At 42.4% G+C, this 22,753-nt stretch overlaps 1 protein-coding gene across 1 annotated transcript in view; it reads left to right on the forward strand.

Moving 5' to 3' along the window:
• ST3GAL6 (ST3 beta-galactoside alpha-2,3-sialyltransferase 6) overlaps positions 1-22,753 on the forward strand; it is a 68,105-nt gene that overhangs the window by 24,255 nt on the left and 21,097 nt on the right. The window contains exons 2-3 of the mRNA XM_056858263.1: positions 15,134-15,233; positions 21,499-21,576. Of these exons, the coding sequence (XP_056714241.1) occupies positions 15,145-15,233; positions 21,499-21,576 (167 nt within the window). The 5' untranslated portion in view covers positions 15,134-15,144. The remainder of the gene's footprint in view (positions 1-15,133; positions 15,234-21,498; positions 21,577-22,753) is intronic.

Raw genomic sequence — 22,753 nt, forward strand, 5'->3', positions numbered from 1 at the left:
AAGGCATCCCCAGGGACAGGGGATAACTTGGTACCTCTTTTGTAGCTGCTCATGCAGTAGCAAATTGAGTAGCAAAGAACACCTTTAGCATTATATCACTATCTTGAAAATAGCTCAAACAATTTTCTCCTGGGTGTCATCTATGATCTTCTAATTTTATTTACTGGAGCTAAGTGGTAAATGGGCCTTTTCAAAGTTGGTTCCAGTGCTTGGGTAAGAACACAACGAAGGAAGCCAAAAGCAAAAGATGTGGCGATATGGTGTGTTCAGTATAGAAGGGGAGTCAATGCTGTTAAAAGAATTCAATGCAAAATTCATGCTATTCAGGCGTTGACTGTGCTGCTTAGTATATTTGCAGTGAAGTGGAAATATTATGCCAAAATGGGTGTCAACTTCAGACAACTTATGTTACAACATACTGCTGGAATTCTATTTATATAGCAATTTTGAGGGGGTCAGCAATTGCTTTACAATTCATGTGTCATTTCACTTCAACTCTGAAATAGGTCCTTCTGGTTTTCCCATTTTACAAACTTGGTAACAACAAGTCAGTGAGCATGTGATCTGTATAAGGTCATCAGTAAAGCCTAGGGCTCAGTTGAAATCCATGTATAATGTTTAATTAGTTGGAGGTATGGTATACATATTTTGGTTTATCAGTCTATTAAAAATACTCTTAATTGATGTTTGATGCATGGCACTAAACCTTATTGTCTCAGGCAAGCAGGAAGTAATTTGTATGGCTGTCTGTCAGGCTGGGTTTGTATTTATTTATTTATTATATTTTTATCCTGCCCACTCCCCATTGAAGTCAGGTTCAGGACGGCTCATAACTAGGATAACAGTACCAACAATATCACACTAAGATAACAATACATCCTAATAATACAATAAAATACTTAAATTTTTAGAATTGTAAAAAATAGATTTTAACAGTATAAAAAGTCCAGATGGGGCCTTTATGCTAATACTGGTGAAAGAGTGACCAGTTGAGAAGGTGGAATAAGGATGGGATGGGATTAGGTGTTTTATTGTGTTCCTACACAATTTATTGTATTCAATGCCATGTTTCAAAGGTGGTGGTGGTGGTTGTTATAAGTAGTTAAGAGCACTGAGCTGAGCCCTAGATACTATTGTGACACTGATGCTGGTGTGGTGTTGCCATAGAAATAAGAATGCTGCCACAGTAGAGTAAAATCCCCCTCCCCAAACTCAACTAACTCCAAGGAGATGAAAACATAACAGCTGCAAAGGAGACTCCATAGCAATACCCCCAACATCCACCAATCACAGAGCAGCTTGTCAGTAACACCCCCATGTTAGCCATGGGAGGAAGCAGCCAATCAGTGCATGGCAATGCCAGCATTCCTCCCTGATGTCACTGTAACACCACCCATGCACAGAACACAACAACAACAGAACACAACAAGGAACAATGGCAAAATGGCACCTTTTACTATACGAAGGACTCTGGTGTGTTCAACAGGAGTCCTGTAACACCTGGGAACTCTGATGTAGGGGGTTGAATCCTCGTATCCTTCTTTCATTAGGTGGAACACTCCACACAGACACCTCCACAGCTTACTTAGCAGACAAAACATCAGTGCAAAGCCCATGGCCTCTTCCAGAAGGTCAGGTCCTAGCTGCTGTTTCTCCTTTGTCCCTCTCCATCATGCGTGGTTTACCACACATCAGCGGTGACCCCAGTGTGTGAGTCCCATACATACGACCGCTGAGGGTGATGACAAGCAGGTGGTGAGTATAGACCCTTGTTTACCAAACTCCATTAATGCAGAGGCATAGCTGTAAAACAATACAAAGATTTATTGAACAATATCAGGAATGGAATCCTGAATTCTGCCGATTCATTTCAGTGTTAAATGTGGTAGAACCAGATTGGGATTTACTGTTGCAATTTTGTATCCCGTGGTGGAACATGGCAATAGGTCTGTAAACTGCTAGAACTGCATGATTTGTGAAAGTACGCTGGTGAGTTGTTTATTTTGGTAAATGGTATTTCATTTTATTTTACTGGTACATTAGGCTAGCATTACAATGCTGCTTGTTATATGTTAGAAGAGTTTCCAGGTGAGGAACTGAGGAAGAATATTGGACATTCGAAACAACGATTTCTCGAGAAAAGACATCATCTTCCTAGGCGACGTGCATACTCTCCTGTAAGGAAGAAACATTATTCCCATAGAGGATTTGTATGGACTCTTTGATGTGATATTAGAGTATCAATTCTTTGTTTTGCATACTCAGACTAGTTTTTGTGATTTTGTGTTCAATATATACTTGAACTGCTGCATATTGCCAGTCTCTGTGTAATTGTATTGCATTATTTACTGTATACACAGAGGTGTCAATTTCCATAGGTAAATTAGGTTGGTAACTCTCTTATTCTAGCAAGTCTCCTGTGCCTGTGAAAGCTCCTACCATTTGCATGCTTGTGTTAGATACAACTATGCTGGTCAAGCAAGTGCTTGTTAAGCAGCTTACAACGGTGTGGGAACCAGGCTAGAACAACAGAGTTGGCAATCGTTCACCAAAGTAGCTAGAGGCTCTCTGGCCTCTGCAGCTGCTTGTCGTATTGTAGCTCAGCAGGTTGTTGGCATTGCACTGAGAATGGGTTCTAAGTCTCTACCCATCTGTAAAACAGACAAGGACAGTAATGAGTACTCTTCTGCAGTACCAAGATGGAGTACCTGGGGCTCAAGCAATCTGCACATGAAGTGAGTTGTGGATTTGAAAGAGTGGGGCTCTAGGAGCTCTTATGCTTCACCCTCCTTCTTGAGAATTACCACATTGTAGGATTCACCAGCGTGGTTAAGAGTGGTGGTTTGGAGCAGAGGACTCTGATCTGGAGAACCAGGTTTGATTCCCCACATAAGCGGCAGATGCTAATCTGGTGAACTGGATTTGTTTCCCCACTCCTACACACGAAGCCAGCTGGGTGACCTTGGGCTAGTCTCAGCTCTCTCAGCCCCACCTACCTCACAGGGTGTCTGTTGTGGGAAAGGGAAGGTGACTGTAAGCAGGTTTGATTCTGCCTTAAGTGACAGAGAAAGTCGGCATATAAAAACCAACTCTTCTTCTTCTTCCTGCTGGAAGACATAGTGTGTCATTTCCTTGCACTGGAATGCCAATCTGTGGTTTTTGTTTTCCTTGTGCTGAGATCCTGTAGTGCGAAAGGGATCATGAATGTTTGGCCAGCAATGGTTCAGGGTGGTGGCAGATAACCTGAAATGTATGAGTGGTCCCTTTTTTCTCTCCACCTTCATGTGGGGTTACACCACTATGACGTGCCAGCCCCCCCTGTAGTGATGCATTGTAGCATATCTCCTTTCTGCAGGGTACTTACTTGCCTGAGCCCCCTGTGTGGAAGACACAGCTAGAATTATTCGAGGGAGAAAGGGTTATTGAGCTAATACACAGTGAGGGGAGGGAACATTTGCTGCTGTCCACGTTTGGTAAACAACACTCCTTTGTTTACCTTTGTGGGGTGCATTGTTCTTGCATCCCAGTTGGAGGACTGGAACATCCCAATATGTGTTTGTGTCCTGAAGTGGAGTGCCTATATGAGGATGAACAATATAAATAAAACAATGCTTTTATAAATTGAAGGTTCCTGATCCCTGGAATTCCCATTGAAGTCTCCCTGTGTGTGTGCGTGTTCTAATTTATTATTTACTTATATTTATATCCTACTTTTCTCATCAGTGGAGACCTACAGAAGCTTAGAACACCATTCCTCTCTCCTTCATTTTATCCTCACAGCAACCTTGTGAGGTAGATTAGGCTGAGAACGAATCACTGGCCCAAGGTCACCCAGTGAGCATCCATGGCAGAGTACGGGTTTGAACCTGGGTCTCCCAGATGGACATTGTAATCACTACACCATATAGGCAGAAAAACATAATTCATTACCAGGTGCCCTAGCTGGGCTTTATATAATGCTTAGGCAAGCTGTGGTTGGCTGCAGATTTAGTCAATGTCCTAAACTGCCCAAAGGCATAGTGAGAGGCAGGCAGATTGGGGAGGGACACATTATTTTTCATTTCCAGTGGTGGTGTTTTATACATTACACCACCATTTGGGGCAGTGTAACATCATGCCAGTGCTAGCAGTGGGATGTGGGTTGAGGGGATTTAGGAGGCTAAGTCCTGATTCTCCCCAAGCTCATTTGTGGTCCTTACACTGGCACAGTGGTGTCAGGTTTACACCATTATGGTATCAGTGGGGTCTGTGCTAGAGTAGTTCTGAATTAAGCCTTTCTCATCTGAGAGTGCTTACGGACTATTTTGCACTGGGAAAGATTCTTAGTTGATTAGTCAACCGAACTGAGAACTCAGACTTCTTCTCCCCTCCTCCTTTACTACTCTTGAAAACACATTGCAGAGTTTTGCAGTTATTTTTTCTTCGTCAGGAAGAAACCCATCATAAGCTTGGTTTGGTAGAGTTGAGTGTTCTAGTTTCATTTTAGCATTCTATTTTAGAATTTCTTCCTTTTCCCACAGCTTCTCATTGTAAGACAGTTTCCTGCTTTGGGTTGTTTTTTTTGTTGGGGGGGATGTCTTTTTTAAAGAGAGATATCTTTTCACAAGAAATTGAGTTCATTAAATACTAAAAATTAAATGTTTCCTAACGTAGGATATAGTGGGCACATCGTATTTTGCAGCTAGACATTTATAGTTTTAATGTTATTTAATTCTTATTTGTTTGGAACAGTGTAGTATAAAAATATGTAGGATATTTTCCTGTCAAAGCTTCTCTTGCTCCAAGTATTTGCCTGCAATAAGAGCGCAGATTTTACCATTGCAGCTCTCTCCTCTGTGCATCTAAAATTTCATTGAAAGGATAGCTGTACCCTCCAATTAAAGATAACAATGTCCTATCTTTACCTAAGCATTAATATGTACTGGAAATTTTGAGCGCAGAAAAAATCTGCCCCTCCTGAAATTATTGTGTGTGTGTGTGTAAAGTGCCATCAAATCACAGCTGACTTATGGCAACCCCAGCAAGGGGCTTTCAAGGCAAGTGAGAAGCAGAGGTGGTTTGCCTTTGGCTTCCTCTGCAGAGTCTTACTTGGAGGTCTCCCTTCCAAGCACTGACCCTGCTTAGCAGCTGAGATCTGATGTGTGAGCAGGTTATACCATGCTGCCCTTCCCTCCCTTTAAAACCATTAGTTAGCAACAAATAGCTGTTCTGTGTTTGATGCAACAGCTGAATACTATTCATATTGAGCTTTTTTTTGTCACAGGATAGTAAGAAAGATAGACAACTGAGAAAGTATGATGAGGTATGACTCGAGAAAGTATGATTTGGTATGACTCAAGTAAGATACATTTAAAGGACAAGCTTTTGGTGCAGAACTTGAATACTACACACTTCCTGGATCTGATAGAAACACTGCTTAGAATGTGGTAAATCTCAACAAGAAAGAGGCAGATGTCCAAATATCTTAGAAAAAAAGGCAGGAAAACCCAACAACATACACATGCATGTGTTTCAACTCAGGTTTTTTCCTGTATTGATTGGCCTTGGATGGTTTTTTCTGTGAACTCTAGGTAGTTATCCATGTCCCCTAAAAATATAAGTGACAGTAGAGACAAAAGAGAAAGAATTAAAGGCCAGAAGTTCCTTATCTAATGGACTCCTGATTGTAAGTAGTCTGTGGTTGGAGGATGAAGGAAAGGTCATGGTAACCACTGTTGTATTTAGAGCTAGTTGGAATGCTATCCATATAATTTAAGTCACAGCCAATGTACAGTGGCCCCATAGGATTTTCAAGATATGCATTGTGTGAAAGAGCGTATACAAATTCACTTGTATATAATAAGGGTTTTCTGCAGACATTTGGCTGAACATGCAGATGATGTGGGCTGGATAAATGTGGCTGCTATGGGTAGGGCCAGTGTAGAGTTGCCAGCTCTGGCTTTCCTGGAAATTTGGGGGTGGTTCCCAGGGAGGGCAGAGTTTGGGGAGAGGGGGGTAGGTAATTCCAGCAGGGAGGTACTTCCATAAGAGTCCTTTCTCTGAAACTCGTTTCCTCCAGAGGAAGTGATCCAAGTAGCCTGGAGATCAATTGTAATTCTGGGAGATAGCCTGGCCTGACATTGGAGGCCAGTATGAGACTCTTGCATTATTAGAAAAGTAATTGATAATGGTTGATAATGAAATTTAATGCAGTCTAATTATAATATAAAATACAGTATTATAGAATTTTGTAATAGAAGACAAGAAAAAAATATAGTGATTAACATTTTAGACAAATATGGGGGTTATCATGAATATAAATTTTAGAAGAATTGTAATGAACATTTTGATTTTAATTTAGAAGTATAATGTGCTAATGCGTCAAGTATCAGATGTGGTGGATTGTCACAAGAATATATGTTTATATACTTATTTTCACTTCTCCCTCCCTATCCCCTCCTGTTTTATTTTGTACCCTAAAAATATAATAATTTTTTTTCAAAAAAGAAAAGAAAATTAAGATTTCCTCCCCCCAAACACTATGGGCACTTTCACACAGCCCAAATAATACACTTTCAATCCACTTTCACTGCACCCTAACGATCGTTTGCAAGTAGATTTTGCCAGTTCACACAGTAAAATCCACTTTCAAAGTGTATTGAAAGTGCATTATTTGGGCTGTGTGAAAGTGTCCTTCAGTTCAACCCTGAATACTGTACACTAGCTTCTGAAGGACTTTGGTTGATTTATTGACAACATTTATAGCCCGTGATGGTATGTAACCAGAGCCTCAAACTGAGTTAACTTAAATCGATATAAAACCCAATAATGCACGTACCATACCCCCAAAGTAAATTATCCAGTTATAGAAAACCAGCCAGACTAATAAATTAAAAGCTGTTTTGCAGGTCTCACGAGCTTCTGCTCAAAGCAATAGTTCCAGAGCATAATCAGTAACAAGTTCTTCAACTTCATTAGATCAAAGGCCCTTTAAAAGAGGCCCATCTTTAGATGATGGCAAAGTGCCAGAAAAGGCAAAAAAAAAAAAAGCATTTCATAATCCTGGGGCTGCTGCCAAGAAGGTTCAACCTCTCATACTTTGGATAATGGGGGTATATGGATGAAAATCTTTGAGAATTACCTCCATGGCCGGACATATTTGTATGGCAGAAGAAAATTCTCGAGATGCTGTTTTTTCAGACCATTTAGGGCTTTAGCGGTACAATCTTAAACAGGTCCACTCAAACTCCTTGCTTACTCTCAGGAAAGTGTTCTTAGGATTGCACTGTCAAGATAGTGCCTAGAACTTTCAATTAGGCATGGAAACTTAACAGGCAAGCAGTGAAAAAGATATAAAATAGGTGAAAGATGCTCTTAATGGGAGCCAGCATGGTGTAGTGGTTAGGAGCGGTGGTACTCTAGTCTGGAAAACCGGGTTTGATTCCCCACTCCTCCATGTGAAGCCTGCTGGGTGACCTTGGGCTAGTCATAGTTCTGTCAGAACTTTTCTCAGCCCATGCAGAGGAAGGCAATGGCAAACCACCTCTGAATTTCTCTTGCCTTGGAAACCCTACGGGGTTGCCATGAGTTGGCTGCAACTTGATGATGCAAACCCCAGCACACACAATGTGCTCTTTGCAGCCTGCTTCTCTCAGATGTCTGCCTGCTGCACTCTGAACTAGTTGCAGTTTATGAATACTTTTCAGGAAGCTACTTGTGTAGGAGGAGCCCCGTGGCGCAGAGTGTTAAGCTGCAGCACTGCAGTCCAAAGCTCTGCTCACGACCTGAGAGTTCGATCCCGACGGAAGTCGGTTTCAGGTAGCCGGCTCAAGGTTGACTCAGCCTTCCATCCTTCCGAGGTCGGTGAAATGAGTACCCAGCTTGCTGGGGGTAAAGAGAACATGACTGGGGAAGGCACTGGCAAACCACCCCGTAAACAAAGTCTGCCTAGAAAATGTTGGGATGTGACATCACCCCATGGGTCAAGAATGACCCGGTGCTTGCACAGGGGACCTTTACCTTTACTTGTGTAGGGCATTCTAGTCTAGATGTGACTAATGTATGAATAGCCATGAGCCGATCCCTCTGATCCACAAAGTGGCCCTGGTTAAAAGTGCAGTCGGTGACTGGCCACCTAGGATCAGTAGCAGATCTAGGAACACCCCAAAGTTATGGACTGGCCTTTGAAAAAAGATTGTCCATGATATTACGCATAGAAATTTGGCACTGCCAAACTTGGCTTCCTTCAAACTGCATACAAAAGCCCCAGCAACTTTAAGAAGTAAAAAGATTGTTGGCTACTTGCTTTGTTGGCTGACTTTTAGGTACTTTTTAAAATTTCCTGTTCTGGGTGGTTGTATATTGGTGCAAAAACTATAAATGTAAAGCATCTCCTAGCTTCCTAGTGACCCTTCAGTTCTTTATATTGTGACTGACCTAATGCCCCATTCCCCTTCTTCACTTAGCAACTGGGGCTGGTTTATAGTGCTTTATTAGAGTTTGCTTAATAGCTTTATACACAATCAGAAGTAAATTGGAACAGACTCCTGTTAAAGTGTTCCCATGGTTCTCCGTTTACAAATGCCAGTTGGGGGGGAAAAGAAAAAGAAAGAAAAAAACACTACTTAAGAATAGGTAATACACAACTGATACCAAGAATGTCAGATGCTGGCTTAATTACATTTCTGTGTTTTTAATGGAGGAGAAAACCGAAGATATGCATATGGCAGCCTGAGTTCTAATTAGTTTCTCTCTCTAGCTGGCCATTTGAGACAGCTGGAGAACATATTTCTTTCATGTTGTCTCAATCATTCCTGGGGGGAAAAGCAGTCTGTACTTACTTCCATATCTTGTTTAGCATCTTTGTAAAGAGGGAAATACCAAAGACTGTTTGCAGTTAGCCAGCCTTGGAAATACTGTGACAGCTAAAATTATTTTCTTTAGTACATTTATCTGTTGCCTCTCCAGAGACCTAGCTACTACAGCTCATAAATTATAAACAGTACAATAAAATTGTAATAATTGCATGAGAATTAGAAATAATAAAAAAGCCTTAAGCCACCTTGAACCACAGGGAAAGAAGGAATATGATTGTTTTAATGAATAAATAAACCCTCCCCTCTTCATGCAAATGGGATGGGAAACTGCCATATCGCATCTGAAAAACTGCTCTATTAAAGCTGCTGGAGGTAGGGTTGCCAACTTCCAAGTGGTGGCTGGAGATCTCCCACTATTACAACTTTTCTCCTGCCGACAGAGATCAGTTCACCTGGAGAAAATGGCCACTTTGGCAATTGGACTCTATGGCATTGAAGTCCCTCCACTCTCCAAACCCTGCCTTCCTCAGGCTTCACCCCCAAAATCTCTAGGTATTGTCAAACCCGGAGCTGGCAACCCTAGCTGGCGGGGAGGCAGCAGGTGGAGGAGAAGGAGTGGGAGCAGACATGTCATCCAGCGAGTCAGAGTCCATGGAGCTGCAGGCTGGGGGGTGGAGGGACCACTATGGCTGAGTGAGCCGGATCCGCTGTGGGACTGCAGGCAGGCAAGAGGAGGAGGAGGAGCTGCCACCATTGAGTGCACCAGGGAAGCGGATGCGGCAGCTCTGCAAGAGAGTGGCCAGGGGAAGGGGAGTTGCCACTGATGAGGCAATGAATGGGATCCCCCTAGTACTGTTTTATAAACTGGAAAGCTTCAACACTTCAAGCCTTTTTGCGTAACAGAAAAGCTCTTAACACCTGGTCACTGTATTGCTTTGTGTGGCTTGCTGTACCCATATAATAACGTCTCATAATCTTGCATAGCTGTACAGTATCCCTTTTTGAAGCCGAGAGGGCCAGAACTGCACAGAGTACTTGTAAATGTGGATGCACCACAACATTTCACGTTTGGCAATCCTCTCCCACCCAAATGTTGCAAGAACTTGGATCCCACTGTGACCACCTTGCTTTCCTAGGGTGCCTACACAGTTGTGTATCACACCTGTCCCCAGAGCCAAGAACAGTGGTCACCAACAAAAGGAGAAGTGGTGGAAACAGGCTTCCCACTCAGTGCAGAAGCCACTGGGGCTACATGTTCTTTTCTGGCAGAATATCTAGCAGAGCAGGCAGAGATTTAGCCAGTGATGTTTCCCCTGTCATAGGGATGAAATGATGGGTCAAACTAAATGTCCTAAAAATGCAATCCTAAACAGGGTTATGCTCGTCTATGTCTGTTGAAGAAAAAAGGGCTAGAAGGGTGTAATAGTGTGATCCTACGAAGAATTATACCTTAGCATTCCACTGACATAGAAGGGTATAACTTTGTTTAGGATTGCACGTTTAGTCAAGTAACAGCTATCAATGCTACTTGTTTATCATCAGTATAATGGCAAAATTATTTATTTAAACATTTATATCCCACCTTTCCTCTTGGTTCAAGGCATGCAGTGGATTGTGCAAATAGCATAAGCAGTAAAACTCCAAAGCACGGATTTCTATCCACTTGCTGTCTCTGCAGATACACTGAAAAATTATGGCTGTATATTTTTTAAGAGCCTGATAAGTATGGCACGAAGGAAGGAAGGAAGGAAAAGAGAAAGAGAGAGAGAGAAAGAGAAAGGCCTTTTATGCACAGGTTGTTTCCATGGCGATCCCCCCCCCCCCACACACACACACTTAGCACAAGAATTTTGCCTTCTAATGAATTGGGGTTCTCTAGTAAAAAAGGTATCTTAAAAAATAAATAGAAATTCCCAGTTGGCCTCAAACCTGTTTGTGCCATTTCTGATCTTCTCCTCAGATATAATAATAGTAATTCGTCAAAATTATGTAACTTACCCCTCCCCCTAAATTGTTAGCCAGAACTTCACACATGATGGGGATGTGAGGACCTGCCATTTCAGGTATCACAATAGGTTTAGAATCACCTGTAGAACTCACTTGCATGGCAGTGTTATTTGTCTGTTGAATTGGTGCACTGCCATTTTTCATAGAATGAGCGAGAAGGTCCCCTTGGGTCATCTACCTGAAACTCAAATAAAATACAAATACCTTTATTGGCATAACATGTTTAAAAAAATATACAAAAGCTGAAATTAAAAATTTGAATGTTAAAAGCTAGTTTGGATACAGTTTATTCTTGTAATGTTGAGATCTTCTTTCTGGCTAAGTTCCCATTGGTTGATTGCTGTCATCAGGAATTTCGCCACACTTTCTGTAATTTCTGGGTCCTGATCAGCTAGTAGTTTTTGGAGTGTTTTCCTGTTGTTTGAGAAGGAATTCGGAATTAAAGGTTTTATTAAGTTGTCTCTTAGTGTCATATAGATGGCATTCCAATACCTGAAACTCCTTTTTTAACCCCTCTCAAATCTCCTGCTGTCTTTTCTAGGATCTGCATTTTAAATGCTGAGGAAGTAAAAACAAAACTTGCTGTGGTCATAAATAATTTAACATTGTTTTTATAGATCACTGTTGTCAAGTGTCCTACCCGCCTAAGAAAACAAATAGCTTATAATGCTACTAAAAAGAAGTAACATCATGGAACAATGTGTATGTCGTAGAATGAGCTTTCCTTGGCACAAGAGAACAATAAGGCATTGTTTGATCAGAAAAAGAGGCTGTGTGTATTCGAAAGAACTGCAGGAAGAGGCCAATATTAGGCTGAGTGTGTGTGTGAGGCCTAAGGTCACCCAGCAAACTTCCATGGGAGAGTGGGAATTCAAAGCTGAGTCCTAGATCCTTGTCTGACCCTTCAACCAGTATACCATTGTGGGTCTCTGACATCTGAATCAAAATCTTGGTCATGTTGGCCGGTATTGTTGAATTATGGTTATAGGGAATAGAGGGAATACAGCATTATATATTTTATTCATGACTTCATTTGTAGTGTACCCCACCCTTCTTTCCATTGGGGGCCCGGGGCAGATTATGTCATCTCCTCTCCTCCATTGTATCCTCACAACAACCATGTGGGATAGATTAATCTGAGTGTGTGTGACTTGCCCGGGTTTACCCAGGAAGCTTCCATGGTTGTATGGGAATTTAAACCTAGTTTCCCCATATCCTAGTGCATCAGTGTCACCACTACACATCACAATGGCTGCATTTGAAAACCACTGTGTAGTAATGGTTAGGGTGGTGGATTCAAACCATGGAGACCCAGGCTGAAATCCCCACTGAACCATGAATCCACTGGGTGAACTTGGGCCAGCCATAGTGTTGCCTGCTCTGGGTTGGGAAATATCTGGAGATTTTGAGGGTGGAGCCTGGGAAGGATGGGGTTTGAGAATGGGAGGGACCTCTGCAGGGTATAGTGCCACAGAGTCCACCCTCCAAAGCAGCCATTTCCCCCAGGGGGAAATGATCTCTATTGTCTGGAGATCCGTTGCAATGGTGGGAGATCAACAGGCCCCACCTGGAGGTTGGCAACCCTAGCCAGCACTGTCTCAAATGTTATTTCACAGGGTAGATGTGGGCTAAAATTGGAAGGTGATACAATGTATTTGAGGTCCTTTGAAGAGGGATTGAATAGAAACAAAGGAAATTGTATTAAGTGGTGTGTGGAGCTACAGTTTAAATTCTCTTTTCAGCAAGTCATGAAAAGCCTCAGCAGTGCAAATATGCCTTAGACTTAGGGTTACCAACCTCCAGGTAATAGCAGAAGATCTCCTGCTATTACAACTGATCTCCAGCCGATAGAGATCAGTTCAGCTGGAGAACATGGCTGCTTTGGCAATTGGAGTCTATGGCATTGAAGTCCCTCCCCTCCCCAAGCCCTGCCCTCCTCAGGCTCCGCCCCAAAAATCTCCGACCGATAACCGTACTTAGACTTGGACCTGGTAACCTACTTAGACTTGAAAAGGCCCCTGTACTAGGGCCATTCATCATGTATGGTGTTGTCATAGTGCTAGGGTTGCCAGCTCCAGGTTGAGAAATACCTGGAGATTTTTGGGGTGGAGCCTGAGGAGGGCAGGGTTTGGGGAGGGGAGGGACTTCAATGCCATAGAGTCCAATGGCCAAAGTGGCCATTTTCTCCAGGTGAACTGATCTCTATCGGCTGGAGATCAGTTGTAATAGCAGGAGATCTCCAGCTAATACTTGGAGGTGGGCAACCCTGCATAGTGGGCAGCTAACTTGAGTTGCATCTGATGAAATGAGCTCTAGCCAGTGGAAGCTTATGTCACAGTAAGCTGGCACAGAGTTCTTGTTTAGTAAAAAGTGACCGGCAGCAAGGGAGGAACAGGAAGAAACTAGCTTGCTAGAAGATGTCTATAGATTAGAATATAATTAATATCCTCCTAGGTCTTTGCCAAGAATGAATAGTACTTTCTAGCTTGAAGAGTCTTGACTCTGTCCAAGTCGATGTCCTATCAAATTGATAGCCCCTCCTATTGTAGTTACAGAAACCATGTGGTTTTGCAGGGCTTCCTGTTCGTTTCTTCAGTTACTGACACAAGGAAGATGAAGAGCTCTGAACCCTCAACAGCGCTACAAAATGCTAGGTATTCTTCGTCTTCAGTGCCTGAGTATCTTTCTAAAATGGTTTTAACTTTTTGCATAATTTGGAATGGATTTAAGAGTGTACGTTGACTGAACAACTGTGAGAAATGTGCAGAAAGGGACAGTAATCCAGCTTAGTCATATGTAATTACTATTTGGGAAAGGCTTTTAAGACATAATTTTATCCAATCATTTGTGTTGAACTAATGAGTGCTGTATTAAACTGGCTCAAGAGATCTCTGGTCCTTTTTACATCTCAGTGTCACAGTGGAGAAGCAGGAGTTGACTGCCGTTTTATCCTCTGAGAAAGGAAATGCTGGGTTTTTGCATTGTCTTTGTTCTCTGGCATTTAAATTGATTTTAGCTTGTTTGCTAGCGTTCCCCCTGCCCAATAAATCTATATTCCATATTTGTTATGAAGTTCCAACCCTTTCAGCTGAAGCGGGTACGTGGCACAGAAAATAGACAACACCCTAAGAGAGAATGTGCTGAGTAGTGTTTTAACAAAGCCACAGGAAAAGCCAGGGAAATGTGTGTTTTAGCAAAGAAAATACAACCTGGATGGGGATGGGCCATTGAAAATTGAGCCAGATAGTAAATTGAGAAGCAGGTTCTCTAAAGTTCTAGGCCCTTGTATTTGGGCTATTTTATTCCAATACTTGATGTATGTAGCCAGGCTAGTCATGCAAGGGTTGCCAACCTCCAGGTAGGGCCTGGAGCTCTCCCAGAATTTCAACTGACCTCCTGACTACAGAGATCAGTTTCCTTGAAGAAAATGGCTGCTTTGGAGGCTGGACTCCATGGCACTATACCAGCTGAGCCCCCCTCCCAATCTGCTTTCCACAGGCTTCATTGCCAAATCTCCACCAATCTCCTACCCTGAGTTGGCAACCCTAAGTGAAACAGTCATAAAAGATTAAGGATTTGTCCAGGTTCATAGCAAGAAAGACAGGTTGCCTGGAGATGCAGCATAGAGTGGCAATTGGTTGTTTTGGGATCAGGCTTTGGATATCTTGGGTTTGCTCCTTCTTCCTTCTACTTCCTCCCCGCATGTGCAACTTGAAAAATAAAGGCATCCTAGTTTGCAACAAACCACTTTTGTTTGGTTGCATCTCAGCTGCAAACTGCTTACAGATCAGGGTTCTGAACCAATCTGGTTATGAATCTTGATTTATAGGCAGGAAGTCATAGGCTGTGGTTCAGAAATTGTGACGCGCCATGATTTATCATTACATCTGAATGCCGCCTCGTTAAAAATTTATTTTGCTACAATGGCCTTTTTATGGAAGCACTTGTTTTTGACTTTAAAACCCCCCTATTGTCCAGTCACAATTTACTTCATATTTATTTAGAAAAATTTATACTGAATGTTCACATGCAGCTCCTCTAAAGACCTGCTCGACGTGCCTCACAAATACAATACCAGTAGTAAAACAAACCATAAAAGCAACAAACAAATAGAAAGCAAGCCATATTATATGAATGGTAATCACCTTTAGCTGTAAAAAAAAAAAAAGCCAAAAGGAATTGAGGCAACTTGTTTGTATCTTGAAGGTCCAGAAAAGACCGTGGCAACTCAATAAACGACAAATTCTCTGGATCGTTTTCACTATGCGTGTATCCAAATGAAGCGTATAGAGATAACTAAATCAGTGTTTCATTTTAAACTTGTGTTTCAGGCCTGTCAGCCATGAGACGGCTCTTACTAGTGATTATCCTGGCTGCTGGTGTGATGTATGTTATACTGCACTGCAATCTTTGGAGGGCAAACGGCGACTGGTAATTTCAGCATCTTGTTAACTATATATTGTCACTGCAGAGTTTTCCTAGAAATATGTCTGTATGAAATATGCTTCCAATTGTATATTGTATTTTGAAGCTGGGAAGCACTTTTGTTCACATACTGTCAAACAAAACCTTATGCTTTCTTCTGCAGTCATTTTAAGAGGAGACTTTGGCCATTAACGCATGGCTGCCTTCACATTTGTTTGTCCCTGTCCTATCCCACGTCATTGAATGTCGCGTTAAAAAAATTGAACTCATGGGGACGGGTCAAAGATAAACAAATGAATGAGGGGCAGCAGCAGATCCTCCCCCCATATCCTCTACCCCCCCCGACAGCAGCAGCAGTGGCAATGGCAGCTCCTTTCCCCCACCTCACCCCTGGACCCATGCCTCTCTCCCACTCCCCCTGCCCCCGCGCCCTCCTCCCCTCCCCCCCAGCACCAGCCGTGGTTTCAGCCCTCAGCCTTACATCAGCCTGCAGCATGTAGGCGGTTTCCCCACAGTCAGCGAAGCAGCGGCTCCTTCCAGCGCCTCATGCTTCCAGCTGAAACATACTGGGTTGCATTTGCTGGGTGGAGACAGCAGTGGCTGGAAGTGTGTGGCCTTAGCGCCGGAAGAAGCCACTGCCACTTCGCTGAGTGGGGATCTTGGCTACAGGCTGAAACCATGGCTGGTACTTATAGTCTAGCCCCGTTGCCTGAATGCAATCATGATTTTACAGAACAGGCAGGGTTTTTCCTCTGGGTAGTTGGTGCGGTTTAATCTATAACCTTTGCCCTGTCCACATTTTTTTAAAGGAATCTGTCCCACATTCCGTTTATGGGCTCTTTTTCTGGTTTTGTAGTGTCATCCCTGTTTTAGCTGGATGGTTTTCATGGTATGAACAGTTGAATGAGGACATTAGATCTAAGTCAGGGAGTTGATCAAACTAATACATTCTGTAAAGTTCTGCTGCCAGTGCTTTCAGTTATTCGCTGGCAGGTACAGTAGTTCAATAAAGCCCATAGAATGAAGTCTGTGGGTTTTCTAAAAAAGATTTCTTATTGTATACTGAGTAGGCAGCGGTAGTTACAAATGCAGCTATTTACAATGTGAGCATGACTAATTTTTCTCTACTGTCAGTTCTGCTTTATTCCCCTTGTTCTTGACCTTTGGCTGTGATTTGTTTGATCTTCTCTGTTGTTATAGCTATCTTAAAGGGTGATTTGGAAAGTTTTTCATTTACTTATCTACGCTGGGAGATGATTTTACAGTGTTTTGACATACAACAATCTGTTATCTATGTATACATTCTCACATATGCACACAGGCCAAAAACACATGGTCCCGTAACCCACTTTATTCCCTGTTTCAGCCAGGATCAAATTGACGCAGGCTGGGGGAAAACTGTACGCATTACCTTGAAAAGCAGGGATGAAACTGTGTGCAAATCCATCCATGTAAACAGAAATTCGGGAGACATGCACAGTTCCTGTTTAGCTTGCAACACCCCTGCCCCCGGTGATTGGTCGTTTCCCGGGGCAGGGAAGGCCCTCATTGGTCAATTTGAAATGACCAATCACCGGGGGCGTGGGGTGTGTGCCAAACTAAACAGGAACTTTATGTCTCCTGCATTTTCTGTTTACATGGATTGATTGGCACAGTTTCGTCCCTGCTTTTCAAGATAATGCGTACAGTTTCCCCCCCAGCCTGGGTAAATTTGATCCTGGCTGAAACGGGGAATAAAGTGGGTTAAGAGACCATGCGTTTTTGGCCACAGATTCATTTTGTTTAAATTCTGTGTTTTAAGGATATATTAAAGAAGGCATGCCTTGCGTCACCCTTACTTGGATGCAGGACGACATCTAGGGCGTTCTCATGAATCATTCAGCTTTTGATGAGAGCTCATAACCACGCAATTTCAGTAAGCTTTTAACAAAGCGCGGATTATGGTTGTGATCCAGCAAAGAGTTTTCCCAGCGTTTGCTCTCATTAAGCTAAATGTATCTCATACAGGAATGTGCTTGCATAAGTAAAATTTCCTCCAGGGTTCTTTGTCTTTCTTGCCCCTATACATTTTATATTTTTGTCACTCAGGCTGTCCTGAGAATACATGGTCCATTTTTAAAAATAATTTAGCAGCAGCAGTTCATAGCTTTGTGGCAGTGAGGCATAGTGTTTTTGTTTGGGTGGGATTTTTTTTGGGTTTTTTTTTTTTGAAACCACAACACTTTGCAAGACTTCACTTCCTGAATGCAAAGCCCTATGAAAGACTTCTGAGCTAAAATACTCTTACCTTGGCAGATAGGTCTTCCTACTAGTCATTCAAACTAAATATGTCAGCCACTCCCACCCAAGATGGGAGCAACTGCTCTTGTTCACCCTCGCTGAGATGCCCTTCCCCTTGGAGTGAGAAAGGAACATTGAACTTACTGTGAAGGTTCCTTCTGCTCTGAGGAAGAGAGAGCATCTTACCCTACCCTGAATTGTGTGTGTGTGTGTGTGTGATTTCGGCTGACTATATTCTTGTCTTTATTCTTAATTGTTTTAATTCTGGACAATGAAAGATGATAGGAAAAAAGTAGATTCCTTTGAAATGTGATGTTGGAGGAGAGTGTTACGGATACCATGGACTGCCCCCCCCCACAAAAAAATCAATCAGTGAGTTATAGATCAAATCAAGCCTGAACTGACCCTAGAAGCTAAAATGACTAAACTGAGGCTATTGTACTTCAGTTGCATTATGAGCAGAGTCACTGGAAAAGACAATCATGTTAGGAAAAGTTGAAGGCAGCAGGAAAAGAGGAAGACCCAACAAGAGATAGATTGACTTTATAAAGAAAGCCACAGCCCTCAATTTGCAAGACCTGAGCAAGGCTGTTAAAGATAGGATGTTTTGGAGGACATTGATTCATAGGGTCGCCATGAGTCAGAAGCAACTTGACAGCACTTAACACACACATATTCCTAATTATCTTGTCTTCTTGTTTATTAGCTACTCTGACCAGAGTTGTACAAGATTGACTCAAGTTTTTTCATCGCAGTCTTTCTGATCACTGTTTAAGAATCATTAAAGCTGGTTCAGACCTGATGCCACTGAATTGATTATTCATTTCACTGACTTAAAGCAGCATGCAAGTGTTCTCCCATTTTGATACAGATCCAGAGGCCAGGCACATATACTTTCAGGCCATGTTGGATCCAGGTCAAGGTGTTCCTCCCCCCTTTCCCCCTCCCTTCTCATGTGCAAATTTGTCCTTGCTATTTTTTGAGCTTATAATTGTGCAGCTGAATTCTTTACAGTTATGTGGTATTTTTGTCTTCATCATGGTTAATGTCAAGTTTTCAGTTGTGGTTAGAAAGGACTTTCTAAATTTAGTTTGAGCTAACAGTGGTAAGCAAAACCACAGGTTAGCTCCAGTATGTGTATATGAGGGCTGGAATTTGAATGCAAGATGTGGGAGTGGTGGAACCACATAAGCCCTTTGGGTTTTCTCGGCCTCCTGACCATAGGGCAGTAAATAGAAAGAAAGGGAGAGAGCTATATTGTTGTTCATCCAATAATTGAAAGGGGTACCGGTATTTAGGAATGAATACAATGAAGAAAGCCATTTAGAAAAGCAAATGAAATGCCTAACCTGTTGTTGATAAGGCAAACCCTTTTCTTTTAGAGATATTTCTTAAGTTTAAGATTGAAAATTGGCTGAGTATTCAAAAACAGTTTCTGTTTTAACACAGAATAATAGAGGGCTTTGAAGTAGATAGGAGGCATATGTAGAGGAACATCAAACCTGAAATAGGTTGAGCTGTTCTGAACTTGTTCTGGATATTTATTATACATATCAGATAATTATTTGTTTTATTTTTGTTTATTTATATGCCATCTTTTTTAAATGGAGGCAGTTTACAGACATCAGTCAATAAAACAGATGATATAATCCTAGCAGTAAAATACTAATAGAAAAATAGAAATATGATTAGGTGGATAACAACCCAGGAGAAGGCCTTCTCATCTGTGGGACCAAAACTCTGGAATTCTGTCCCCAGAGAGTTTTGCCTGTTCCTTTTTATTGCCATCTTCTGCTAGCAGGTGAAGATTTCTTTGTTTTGTCTGGTGTTCCCGAAATCATCCCACCTTCCTGCCCTTTGTTTTAATTGTTGTTTTTATGTTTGTGCATTTTATTGTACTGTATGTGCATTTTTTGTGAGGACCCCCGTGGCGCAGAGTGGTAAGCTGCATTACTGCAGTCCAAGCTCTGCTCACAACCTGAGTTCGATCCCAACGGAAGTCGGTTGCAGGTAGCTGGCTTAAGGTTGACTCAGCCTTCCATCCTTCCGAGGTCGGTGAAATGAGTACCCAGCTTGCTGGGGGTAAAGGGAAGATGACTGGGGAAGGCACTGGCAAACCACCCCATAAACAAAGTCTGCCTAGTAAATGTCAGGATGTGACATCACCCCATGGGTCAGGAATGGCTCGGTGCTTGCACAGGGGACCTTTACCTTTTTTTAAAAAAATGTGTATTTTAGCTTTGTTTTAAGTGTTTAAACTATGTGTTTTTGTTTGGCTTTAATGGTTTTTAAAAAGTTTTTATTACTCTGTTAGCCATCTTGTGGCCCTGATCGGGGTAAAAAGGCTGGGGATAATTTTGTGAATACGTAAAAGAGACATTTCTCAACAGGGAATATAAAAGAAATAATTAAAAGTTAATGCAAAAAGGAAGCATACAACTCTTATGGAAATTTAAAGTTCCTCTCTGCTCATGAAACTGGTCTTTCCCACCACCCCCTTCTTGCAGCAGTTGCTTACACTTTCTGAAAAGTAAGTCAGGGGAGTTGGGGTATCTCCCCCCCCCAACACCTCTCCCTCTTGTGCAAACAGAAGTACACTGCCATACGTGGAAGAGGGCTTTTGCATCCAACACAAAATAAATAGGCAATTTTACATTTCGGTAGGGGTGTGTGCTTGCCCACGGTAGGAGTTCCAGATGGGTAGAACAAAATTCAAGTCCAGTGGCACCTTAGAGACCAACAACATTTTCCAGGGTGTAAGCTTTTGTGAGTCAAAGGGAAGTGAGCTGTAAAATTCCGTTGGTCTTTAAGGTGCTATTGGGGCTCGAATTTTGTTCTACTACTACATCCTAATGCAGCTACCCAGCTAAAACTATCCCGATGGGTAGCTGTGTTGATCTTTACTAGCAGAATAAAGCGAGGGCCCAGTGACATCTTAGAGACCAACAGTTCTCCAGGTTCGATAGTGTCTGCTCCCCAGGTCTTAACGAGGGCTTCATATATGTCACTCACGATAGAGGTTGACATCTTGCATAGTCCATCCTTTACAGGCGTTAATTAGTTCAGCCATACATCCACAACTTACTGATTGTACCTGCTTATCATGTTATACCCTGAACTTTCCTAGATCAGATTTTATGTTTATCCTTCTTTGCCTATCTGCCAGCTGTTGGGAAAGGACGGATAACTCTTTCAACTGGATCTTGTTTTAAACTGGCGTCTCTTTGTAATATCTTTCCTCACAGCACTTTTCTGTTGTTTGGTATAAATGCATTCTAAACGTTTATGCATCTGATGAACTCAACTCTTAACTCATGAAATGAGCTCATGCTGGAATGCATTTTGTTAAAGTGCCACTGGTGTCCTGTTTTGTTTTGACCATGGGAAGAAAAGGATTAGCAAATCTCTTTTCAATTTTATATGTTTGGTATTTCTTAAAAAATCTAATTACTGTAATGTATGTCATAATAAAACATTATATAGTACTACATTTTCCCTGTAGTACTAGATTTTTCCTGTATATATATGGTATATGAGTGAAACGAATATTATTTGTTCTATATGGTAAACAGGCCCTGAGCTGGATGGCCCAGGCTAGCCTGATCTCGTCTGATCTCAGAAGCTAAGCAGGATCAGCCCTGGTTAGTATTTGGATGGGAGACCACCAAGGAAGTCCAGGGTTGCTGTGCAGAGGAAGGCACTGGCAAACCACCTCTGTTAGTCTTTTGGCCATGAAAACCCCAAAAGGGGTCGCCATAAGTTGGCTGCGACTTGAAGGCACTTTACACACACACACACACGCACACACACACACACACACACACACGGTAAACAGATATCTAGTGAAAGAATCTGTCTATTGAAAGTGTACATGTGGTAACTGAATGCCAAATCCATAGTTTTATGGAAGGTTTTACTAACTTCTGAAATTCACGGAGTCCTGTCTAATTTTGTAAATATGTTCTTCTTGTTCTTTATCTTTTTTCCTTAGGTCACCCCATATAGAGGAAGAAAGAAAGGAAGAACTAATAACTTGTGCTTTCAAATCCAATGTTTCAACCTTACTAAAGTAAGTAGGAAAGCGGAAGGATGCCAATGTCGTATGTTTTAATTTGTTATCTACCTTGGTGGGCTGTAAATTTTGTAAAATAAATTAATGAAAGCTGCTGAAATGGTTCCCTATTATTTACTGTACCCATCTTACTATAACGGTTGCTCTGATGTATGGGTGTTAAAGAATTGTATCTGATTGTTTAAAATAATTGATTTATTAAATGTCTCTGCTACCCAATAGTTGGGCTGTGTGAGTGGCCAACAGTACGGAATTAAACATAAAATGATAAAGAGCTCCACCTGCAGAATATGTCTTTACTGCAGCTCCCCAACCCTTACCCCGAGTGCTGTTCCTGAGGGCCAGGGGGCCCGTGTGCCAGCTGCAGCTTGAGTGGTAGATAGCAGACCCCACCCTTGGGCAAGTGGGAGTGCCTTCTGCTCACCCAAGGTATCTTTGGATTTTTGTTTTTTGCCGTGACACCACAGCTTGACCTAAGGCGACCCTGTAGGGTTTTCAAGGCAAGAGACATTCGGAGGTAGTTTGCCATTGTGTGCCTCTGCGTCACGGCCCTGGAATTCCTTGGAGGTCTCCTACCAGATATTTGCCAGGGTTGAGAGTGTGCGACTGGCTCAAGGTCACCCAGCATGTTTCCATGGCACAGTGAGGATTCGAACCTGGGCTTCCCAGATCCTAGTCTGACACTTTAACTACTACACTGCGCTGGCTCTTAACCTACAACTCCTGTATTCCCCAGATTAAAATTCCACCAATTTAAATAAAAAAGCCTGACAACTTCGTCAAGGAGGAAGACAAGGGAATCTCCTTGAGCAGGGAGTTCCACAGCTAGGTTCTGCATCTTCTTGCCGCATGCTGGCAGGGCATCTGTGAAAGAGCCTCCCTATCCATTTTCAAGGCATGACTTGGGAGGGAGCAACCACTGCAGGGTATAACGCCACCCCACAAAGCAGCCATTTTCTCCAGGGGAAGTGATCTCTGTCATCTGGAGAGCAGTTTTAATTCCTGCCCCCACCTGCAGTTTGGCAACCCTTGTTCCCCTGGAGGAAATGGCTTCTTTGGAGGGTGGAGACTAGGGCATTATGCCCTTCTGAGGTCCCTCCCCTCCTCAAACCCCACTCTCCCCAAGCTCCATCCCTCCAATCTCTAGGAATTTCCTAACCTGGAGGTGGCAACC

This window comes from Euleptes europaea, chromosome 12, assembly GCF_029931775.1.
Source record: "Euleptes europaea isolate rEulEur1 chromosome 12, rEulEur1.hap1, whole genome shotgun sequence".
Taxonomy (NCBI): domain Eukaryota; kingdom Metazoa; phylum Chordata; class Lepidosauria; order Squamata; family Sphaerodactylidae; genus Euleptes; species Euleptes europaea.